The sequence below is a fragment of the Macadamia integrifolia genome, chromosome 7 (genome assembly GCF_013358625.1).
Source record: "Macadamia integrifolia cultivar HAES 741 chromosome 7, SCU_Mint_v3, whole genome shotgun sequence".
NCBI classification, from domain to species: domain Eukaryota; kingdom Viridiplantae; phylum Streptophyta; class Magnoliopsida; order Proteales; family Proteaceae; genus Macadamia; species Macadamia integrifolia.
This window is the reverse complement of record NC_056563.1, coordinates 33,263,247-33,273,377: the sequence shown is the minus strand read 5'-3', so window position 1 is coordinate 33,273,377 and position 10,131 is coordinate 33,263,247. Positions and strand designations below refer to the sequence as shown.

Here is a 10,131-nt window from a genome sequence, read left to right as displayed (position 1 = left end):
TTTGGTAATGCAAAATTTTATTGAAAAAAAGACCGATTACAAGCCAAGGCATCAGCTTCGCATAACTGATTTAGCCAAGGAATGGATTGAGGCCATACTATCCTACACTAGATGGACAGGCCTCTCCTTGTAAGGGTGTCGACAATACCGTTAACAGCCCTTGGAACATAAGAAAATGAATACTCTATTGGGTTGGCACACATTACTTGATATTCTCAATGATAGACCAGATTTGAAAAGGAATACAGCTGGAATCGTTTGAAAGGACAGTCATCACCTCTAGGTTGTTTGATTCCACCCATAGGAGAAAATATCTTAAACCAATTGCTTCCAAAATACCTTCCTTAATTGCTTCAGCTTCCCTGTTAATGATTGAGTACATTGGTGTTGAATTCGATGCAGCAAGCAATAGAGATCCATTATGATTACGAATGATAAAGCCTAAGGCACCAAAAGACTTATCCATAACAAATGATGCATCAACATTGATTTTCACCACATCAAAAGGAGGAGGAATCCAAACTGGATGTTGGCCTTGCCTTGGTGGAGTAGCAGCAGGATGATCCACAACCTCTTCATGAGACTTGACTCGATTAAACTTGTTAAAGAAAACTTCAACTTTGCATATTACATCAGAATGGGTCCAATTATCTCTTTTGAAGATGAGCTCGTTCTTAGCAAGCCAAAGGTTCCAAACCACAAAGGAACACAGGATGAAGTTCTTCTTGGTCATTAGTTTATCTTGTGAACTGAGGTCACACCATTGTTGGATCCAAGAGTGAATGAGAAAGGAGGGGTCATTAGGGATTCGATGGGAGAGAGAGGACCCGAACCAAACGGCCTTAGCAAATGGGCAATGAAGAATGATATGGTCAATGATATGATCATTGAATTGTTGGAGAGCAATAGTACTGCACCCTGGAGGGTATGCTAGCATTTCCTACCCTCTTTCTCTTTCCTCATGGTAGAGAGCGGTCATTTCCTACAATGTGGAGAGAGAGAGAGAGAGAGTATGAGGTGCTAGTGCACCCACCAATCCTGGGTCAGAAGTCCTTTCTCAAAAGGGGGGAAAGATTATTGTCTAATCATGTGGCCCCTGATAATGCTCTTGTATTCTCTCATTGGCATCTCCCTTAAAAAAAAATCACAAAATTGTATTCCCTTTTATTTTTCTTGAGATTCTTTGTCCATCTTGCAAACTAGATAGTGGCCTTTTTGTATTATAGTTTTTATTAATTATCTTTCATTTAAGATATTTCAAATAAGTGACGTAGGCCGAGGGGGAGCAAAATTAAAAAAATAATATTGTTTATAATTCCTAATTTGACCGTTGCGCTTTTTACAAAGAAGACTGGAGGAATATGTAATAATCAAGATTAATGTCACCAAACTGGAGACACTTTAATCAATGATATGGTCACACTTTCTTGCTTGAAGTTTGACTAAAAGGTTGGCACGTTTTCTTTTCGAAAGTGCTTCAGGACTTGGTCACTGGATCAAGTTCCTTCGGTAGCATTTTAAGTTACAAAACTATTGGTACATTCCTTGTTTTCCAAGAAGATTGTGGCCCTATATGAATCCTTTTCTTGACTCTTCTGTGGATCTTTTGATAACTCCTCATGGGTCTCTTGCGCAAAAAAACATTGTCAAAAAACTTCTTAGAAAAAAAATAGTATAAGAATTTTTCTACCTAAGCTACTCAAATGCTTCACTTTGCCATTATCTTGAGGAGTCTAATCATTTTCAATCCCATCAAAAGCCCTCTATCCAAGGGAGGCCTAGTTAAGTGACAAGTTGTGAACTTCAAAGTTCACCAATCTTTTGTGAACGTTATTCTTTCTATCATCTTGATCTTTTGAGGGCACCCCACGCCCTAAAGATCTAAACTCTAAATCCTGGTTAAAGAAAGTAACTATACATATTAATAGTTAATATTGAGCATGACTCATTTGGTTCAATGGTTATTTGATCAATTTAGACCCTTAATAGTTAATATTAATTTTTTTGCCTAAAATCTCTTTAAATTAATGATTTGTGAAATTATTGATTTAAAGTCATTATTACATGAAATGTAATGGATATGATGTGTGATGTACTCTCTCTCTCTCTCCATTCTTTTTTATAAATCAATGTATTACATCCCATTGAGCAGCCTAAATGGTGGGTTGGTTTCTTCAAAGAGGTTTCTTTAAACATAGGGATATATAGATTAGGTTGTTTTTCAAGTTGTTGTAAAAGAGAAGAAAATGATGAAGATCCCCATACGATTATGATGAAAAAAGAGATGGAATCACATGAAGATGATGAAGATAGAGATTATACATATTGATTGTATCACTTGATGCATAAGATGTATTTTATCTTATTACATATTAATTAAATAATTAATTGAGTGGGAGTGATTGAGGCATGTTACTCCCACTGCTTTTATTATCCCAAACCACATTTAATTATCTTATATTGTTGTCATCTTTTATACATATGATATATATTTATGCCTGAGATGTTAATATATGTGCCATAATATTACCCTTAATATTAAAAGCATGTGTGATATGGATGCATCTTAATCGGTAGATCATATCCATGGCCACCTATCAATGGTGGATGTAGATGTTGATAATATGACCCCGCAATAGAGCCAATAGGACGTTGTCAGGTTTTTATAATCGACGATTTACACGACTTCCTAATGGATAGAATATGGACACAGATATTGAGGGGACACTATGATAGTGGGTCATCTCTTATGATACTGTGATTCATTCTGATTTGATAGGAATGCACATGACTTGAGTGTGTGTTAACCGATAGGATATGCACATGATTTAATGTTCATGCATTTAATTATATCTTGTAAATTTATAGATCTTCGTGCGATGACAATCTCAATCAACTCTACCTTATTGACCCTAATCAATGACTACAAACTGAAAGGACCTAATTATGTTGATTGGTATTGGAGTATCATGTTACTCCTAATGGAAGAACGTCTGTCTACATGTCTTGAGGAGGAGGCTCCCGAAAAATCCACTGGTGATGACTATGATCAGGAAAAGGCATATTAGTACTTCCACTTGAGGGATTCTAAGGTTATGTTGTACATTCTTAGATCGGTTGACAAATGAATTCATTATCAACTTAGAATGCATACCCAACAATTAAAGCACATTATGAAACCCGCTTCTTCTATGTTTTTCACATTTCAAACTGCATTCTAAACCCATAAATCTATCACAAAAACGCATACTAAACATTGCCCGAAATTCGATCTCACATGCACTTCTTGAATTGTAGTACTAGCTCATTCCTATGCCTGTTGGTCTAATTGCAAGAGGCCTTAATTTCCTTAAGCACCCATTAATTAAGGGACTTGTGTGGATTATGTATGTTGTGTTGCATACTGGAACTGGAAGACTGTATTTGTGGCTAACAGCTGCCAGAACTACCTCTCTTGTGCTTCCCCCCATTAGCTTGCACCAACTACGGTAGATATGTAGCAACTCATATCATTATGCAGGATTAGGTTGAAGAAGGCCAACCTGAACACTGATAGGAATACAGATCTTCATCTCTGCGTTACTTCATTCAAATCACCTCAATTCTTCTTTACAAGTATAAAGCAGCTAAAGATAATTAATGGTCACCACAATTCTTTATCCTTTTCTGGGAGGATATTTGCTCGCATTTTGACCCACCATTAAGATTTTAGTTGATTTGGCTTATTGTAGAAGTGAATACCTAAAACGATGCAGAAAAGAATGAAAATTGCGAACAAACAATCACACAATGCAACGATTTATGTGGTTAAGCAAGATTGCATATGTTCACGATGAGAAGATATCTATTTCAATATCAATGGAGAATAGGATCACAATTGTTTGCCACATGCCTCTCTCAAAATACAGAGAAAATCATCTTGCTACAAATATATAACAAAACCCTACATAGATACAAATGCAAGCAATGGGATACAAGACATTGTATCCCCAACAGCTCATGTCCTGTTTGAAATTTTCACGGCCCCCAAGTAGCCAAACTGGGAAGTGCCCTGACTAATGCTGATTCTTAGTGATTACTTATGGTGAACTTCAAATTACTTACTTCTAGCAGGTGGGTCTGTGGGCAAACTACTACCAGGAGAGAGAGAGAGAGAGAGAGAGAGAGAGAGAGAGAGAGAGAGAGAGAGAGAGAGAGAGAGAGAGAGAGAGAGAGAGAGAGAGAGAGAGAGAGAGAGAGAGAGAGAGAGGTTCTGTAGGCAAAACAAGCTTCTGATTACATTGTTTTGGACATCAATATCATATTTTAAGTGCAGTTACTACTTTCTCTTCAACAATTTTCACAAAATAAATACTTTTATCTTCAACCACACTGTCAGTGACACCTTGGGTTCATGCAATAAACAATTCCTTACTGAGCTCACCTTTTAGTTTCAAGAGTTGATCTTCTGGGAGGGATATGGTAACTGTTCTTCCTCCTCTACCTCGTTCTCCATCATTTTCTGGCCCTGGAAGCACTAATACAACCCCTTCTTCCCCAATTCCATCAATGGCATAATTTGCAAAAACAGGTTTGTGCCCCCTTATCTCCAACCCATAAATCTCCACCTCTTCCAAATCAACAAATGTAAGGTTTGTGCCATAAACAATATAATCTGACAGCCCCCGATCTCCCTCCACTGTTTCTTCAATCAGACTTTCTTCCTCTACTGATCCTTTAACAATCAATGCTGCCAAGTCTGATGGGTTGGCCTCTCCAACAGATATATCCGCTTTAACTACACTTAGTAGCATCTGGTTATTGCTCAAGCTGATCAAGTTGCTGGTTTCTCTATAATGAGAATCTTTTCTGCAAATAGTCACAGTCCTTGGCTCGTTATTCTCTCTTATCCTTGCTAAGCATTGCCAAATTACCACCGAAAGAGCTTCAAATGGTTCACTGGATATCTTTGACTGCAGCTGTGTCAATTGCGAGGCAGTGATTTGGAAAGTGTAAGCTTCCATTTTGCAGTTCTTGACACTTAGCCAATGGTCACCAACAGGTTCAATTCGTTTCGCAGACAGAAGCTGTGAGGTAATGGATTTTTCGCTTGTGGGTGGTGCTCCTGGTTCTGGTTCCGGTTCTGGTTCTTCTAGCATGTTGAGCGACTTTGGGGGTGGATGACCGGACAAGATGTGGCCCCACATGTTGATGAATCTTGAGGCTGAGAATGCATGGCCGAGTACATGGGCCCAGCTGAGGCCCAGTGACATCCCTCCACATTTGAACCAAGTGAACTGAATAGGCAGGAGAGAAATAGAAGTTTTGATTTGGCTTCAAACCATTCTTCTAACACATCAAGATAAAATATTCCCATCCGATGTGACTCGGCCCAACTGGAAAATTTACCTTTAGGCCCCATTTGTATAGGTGTAAAATTTTACATGGAAAAATTGTACATGTCAATTTTCACATGTTTTTACCAAAAAAAAAAAAAAAACAAAACAAAAAAAACACAAGTTAAAATATTTTCCAGTGTTTATTTTGAAGAGGTAAAATGTGGAGTAAAAGACATTCTGAAAAGTATAATGGCTTAAGAAGCAAAACATCGAATATGTAAATGTCCACTTTTTTTTTTTTAATATAAAATTGAACACCTAATGTTCACAAATTTACTAAACTTTGCTTTCTCTTGAACCTACAATCAAGGATGGGTTGCAATTAAGGTTGTATCAAAGATCCTTGCTGTCCATCTCCAATCTATTTTACCACAAATTATTTCCAATGCTCAATTGGCCTTTATACCTGGAAGGCTAATTTCCGACAACGTGTTCACGGCGCATGAAGCTTTTCACTACATAAAAAATGAAGAAGAAGGGTAAAAAAAGGTTCGTCGGACATAAAAAAGAGCGTGTGATGGAGTCGAGTGGATATACCTCTCCCGTGTTCTCTTGCGGCTGGGCTTTAATGGCACTTTTGTGAATATGGTTATGACATGTGTTACATCTGTCAGTTATTCCATTCTTGTGAATGGAGCTGAGAGGTGCGCTATTCATCCGAGTAGGGGACTTCGGCAGGGTGCCCTCTTCATTCTCTGTGGCCAAGGTCTTAGAATTGTCCTTCAAGGTGCCGAAGCCGGTGGACAAATCCATTGAATCAAAATCAGGAACAAATCCCAACCCCTTACCCACCTATTATTTGTGGATGATTGTATCTTAATCACGGAGGTTAACTTGAAGGAGTTCCACAACCTGAGAAAGTGCATGGAGACTTTTTGCCGCGCTAGTGGGCAAACTATAAATTTGAAGAAATCCTCCCCCTGTTTCAGCCCCAACACAGCCCCTAGGCTGAAGCGCTGGTTTTCCCGGATCATGAAGATTTCATACGGAGACAGACCCTCCAAGTACTTGGGTCTTCCTATAGATTTCGGGATCTCCAAAACAGACCTCTTCCACTCCATAAGCGATAAAGCAGCAAAAAAGGCTCATGGGTGGACTCAACAGCTTCTAAGCTTTGCAGGTAGAGAGGTTCTTTTGAAATCAGTCTTCCTTCCTCTTTCAAATTTTACTACATCACATTTTAAGATCCCTAAGGCTATCCATGATAAAGTCCGAAAGGAAGTTGTCCATTTCTTTTGGGGTGGGAAGGACGGAAGCCAAAAGATCCATTGGCTAGCATGGGACAAATTATGCCATTCCAAGGATTGTGGAGGTATTGGTCTGAGAGACCCAGTTTTTCAAAACAAAGCTTTACTTGCCAAAATGGCATGGGGACTGTTTGCTGAATCGGATTCACCTTGGACCCGGTTTATGAAAGAATTATATTTTTCTCATTCTAGTTTCTTGGAAGCTCGAGCCAGGAATTCCTCTTCATGGGCATGGAGGAGCATTTTGGAAGGCCGAAAAATATTGAAGGAAGGCCTTCTTTGGAAGATAGGTGTTGGGGATAAAATCCAAATCTGGCATGACAAATGGGTCCCCCCTCTCCCTAGTTTTGTGATTCACGACCCTCCTATTGAGGGCTGCCCTGTTGTTCTTGTTTCAGACACTATCAATCACGAAAATTGTACATGGGATAGAGAATTGTTGGAAAAGTGGTTCAACCCAATTGATAAAGAAGCTATCCTAAAATTCAACCTTCCTCTCTTCTCAGGCCCTTATCAGATGATATGGGGAGCATCCGAGGATGGTAAATTTTTAGTCAAGTCCACCTACTATCTTTAGTATAATACAAAGCAGAGGATAGAGAAGAACAAACCTTCCTCCTCCCATGTAAGCAAGTGGGATTCTATTACGTCCACAACTTGGAAGGCAATTATTTGGAGATGCAAATCTTTGCCTAAAATCAAATTGTTCCTGTGGAGGGCCTGCGCTGAAGCCGTTGCTACTGAAGAAGGCCTTTGAAGAAGAATGATGCAGGTTGACTCCCCATGCCCTCATTGGGGAAGCTCTACAGAGTCTATCGATCACATTCTCTTCCATTGCCCTTTTGCTAAGGCGGTCTAGTTTGGATGCCCTTTATCTCTCAAACTCCCAGATAACAATGTTTTCTCTCTTGTCGACTAGATAGAGGAATGGAGAAACTTCCACCAATTAGACAAAAAGAGTGGAAGAGAGAGGGTCAGCCTCAGTACGTTTATTGCTTGGACCCTGTGGAGAGCCCGAAATGAGGCAGTTTTTGAGAGGAAGGTTTCGCACCAAAGTGAGGTGATAGAGGTAGCAAATACACTTTGACAGGAGTTCTACTCTGTTCAACCAAGTTCACAGGAGGAAGCTTCGCCCAAGGAAAGTCACAGCCGCATAGTTGCGAATTGGGTAGCGCCCCCTTCTTCCTTTGTAAAGCTGAACTATGATGGCTCTTGGAATCACGATCACTCAAAATGTGGAGTGGATCTTCTGATTTGGGATTCTCATAGTAATTGTGTAGCAGCGGTGTCAGAACCCTCTTTTTTCAGCTCTATCTTGGAAGGTGAGACTATAGCGATCCGTAGGGGAATGCTAGAGGCCCTTTCTTTTGGTTTCAATGATGTCATGGTGGAGTCCGATAGTAAAGAGGCTATTTCCCATATTCACAAAGGAAACGCCTCATCCCCTATAGCAATCCAGCCGCTGATCTCGGATATCTTGCATATCTCTTCCTATTTTCATGAATGTAGGTTATCTTATATTGCTAGGGAGTCCAATCAAGTAGCGGACATCTTAGCTAGGAAGGCCGTGTCTAGTTCGTGTATGACAATATGGCCAAATTCCACTCTGTGGCTTATGGAGAGATGTAATTTCCCACCCCCACGTGCCCTACACGAGATGAATAAATTCCTATTTACTAAAAAAAAACAAAAAAAAAAAAAAAAGAACCTACAATCAAGGAAATGCAGGTAACAGGTAAAGAAGAAAATAAGAAATAGAAGATTAAGAAGTGGAGAAACCATGCTAAAGGTATAGATCTCCCAACGAAATCCTAGGAAAACATAGGGATCTCGTCGGCATTAGCTTTGCAAATATCAGAACAACCATCACAAACAAAGAGAATCCCATAAAATGGCTTTGAGAGAAGATTTGGAGAGAGATTCATCTACTAAAGATCAAAGTAATGAGAGAGAGAGAGAGAGAGAGAGAGTGCAAAATAATCGTGAAATGGAGGTTGCATTGGTGCCAAATTGCTCAAAGGCTTCCATGAGAGGTCTGGTTGTTGAGAACGTAGGACCATCAAGTGTGTTTTGACTTACGAGCAATTTGTGATACATGAAAAACTTTACCTATAAATTAGGCATAAAATTTATCCTCATCTTCCCATAAAACATGGGGTGTCTGATAAAATTTTCCCCCAATGTACATTAAAAAAAAAAAAAGTGAAAAATATAATTTCACTGTAAAATTTGTTTACCAAGCTTTTTATGCTGAACATAAACGGAGCCCAAAGGGATACCATAGGGTGCAATCATGGATTTAGTTCATAACATCGGTCATCCATATCGATTCAGTATTGATATGACAGATTCCTAAGATTTTTGTGGTGTAAAGCAGGTAAGCATCTAAGGTTCTTAAATAGCTAATTGTACCACCCATCCAAATCCATCCTACTTTTATGGTGAAAGTTCTAATACCATACTAATCAGTAAAAGATGTCCCCAATGCAGGAGATCCTCTAGAAAGGTCATAATTTACAAAGAAATTATTTCTTGATTAGAATGCACATCTATTACGTCGCAATAAAGCAAACTTATCATTTTAATATAATAATCAAGAAAAGAGAATGTATTGTATACAAACCTGGAGAACGACCAGAGGAGAGAAAGCCAAATCAGGACCAAGGACTTGATTGGAGACGAGGAGACAATGGAGAGACCAGTCATTGTTCCGCAGCCACTGATCGAGTGTAAAATTGGTCTGAGCCTCAATGATCCTCACCCCACCATCGTTGCATTTGATGAATGGTCGACCCAACTCGGACTTCCTTATCCTTCCCGAAGCAGCTGTCCAGAGATTTAGCCATTTAAACATGGGTTCCTTAAAGTCCGATATCATAAGCCCTTCCACTGCATCTTTACTAAAGAAATAGAGACCTCTCAGGTAATGAAGCTTCATGAACAGGTCCATGGAGCTTAGTTCACGATCTCTATCATTACCGGTCACTGTGGCCGGTACAACTGACGACAGCTTTATGCCGTAAACGGGACTCTCCCTGACACTATCGATTGAGCCCATTGAAGGAGAAAGAGATATGGGTTCTGCAAATTTTTGAAGACAGATAGGGGGTTTTTAATGGCAATGGAGAGTAGCTGAAGCATCTTCTCCAATCTTTATTGTGGCTGCTTTCGGAGTGGTAACAGTTGGGTGTTTACATTTAATGCTTTTGGTGATCTGGAGTTGTGGACCTGATTCATGACTAGCTAGAATTTTCCTCTTTTTTAGCATTTCATGGAGGAACGGAAGAAGTGCTTTTGTTGCTTTTGTTGCTTTTGTTAAATGATTTAGTAAGGTTTGGGGACAGTTCCATCTTATAAATGAGAGTGTGAAACATCAAATCCAAGTAGAGCCAACGACTGGCACCTTCCAAAGCCATTAATGCCTTACCAAGAAAAAAGGATGGGTGGCCTGGACCTTCGAAAGAGACTATAACAGGATTTAAAGACGAGAATAAACGCCAGGCTCG

General features: G+C 39.4%; 2 protein-coding genes across 2 annotated transcripts; both read right to left on the bottom strand.

Moving 5' to 3' along the window:
• Positions 1-202: 202 nt before the first annotated feature.
• LOC122084940 lies at positions 203-733 on the bottom strand. The gene has a single exon (XM_042653354.1). It carries the CDS (start codon positions 731-733, stop codon positions 203-205), a length of 531 nt encoding a protein of 176 aa, XP_042509288.1.
• Positions 734-4,250: 3,517 nt separating this feature from the next.
• On the bottom strand, positions 4,251-9,797 carry LOC122084435 (protein ECERIFERUM 2). Its single transcript, XM_042652664.1, has 2 exons — positions 9,249-9,797; positions 4,251-5,276 (listed from the first exon to the last, which is right to left on the bottom strand). The coding sequence occupies exons 1-2, from the start codon at positions 9,681-9,683 to the stop codon at positions 4,392-4,394; spliced, it is 1,320 nt and encodes a 439-aa protein (XP_042508598.1). The 5' UTR covers positions 9,684-9,797; the 3' UTR covers positions 4,251-4,391.
• Between the last annotated feature and the right edge of the window lie 334 nt (positions 9,798-10,131).

Coding starts and splice junctions, on each gene's coding strand:
- LOC122084940 (XM_042653354.1), bottom strand. CDS start 733: ATGACCAAGAAGAACTTCATCCTGTGTTCCTTTGTGGTTTGGAACCTT.
- LOC122084435 (XM_042652664.1), bottom strand. CDS start 9,683: ATGGGCTCAATCGATAGTGTCAGGGAGAGTCCCGTTTACGGCATAAAG. Junction 5,277..9,248: donor CTCCTCTGGTCGTTCTCCAG/GTTTGTATACAA, acceptor CTGCCTATTCAG/TTCACTTGGTTCAAATGTGG.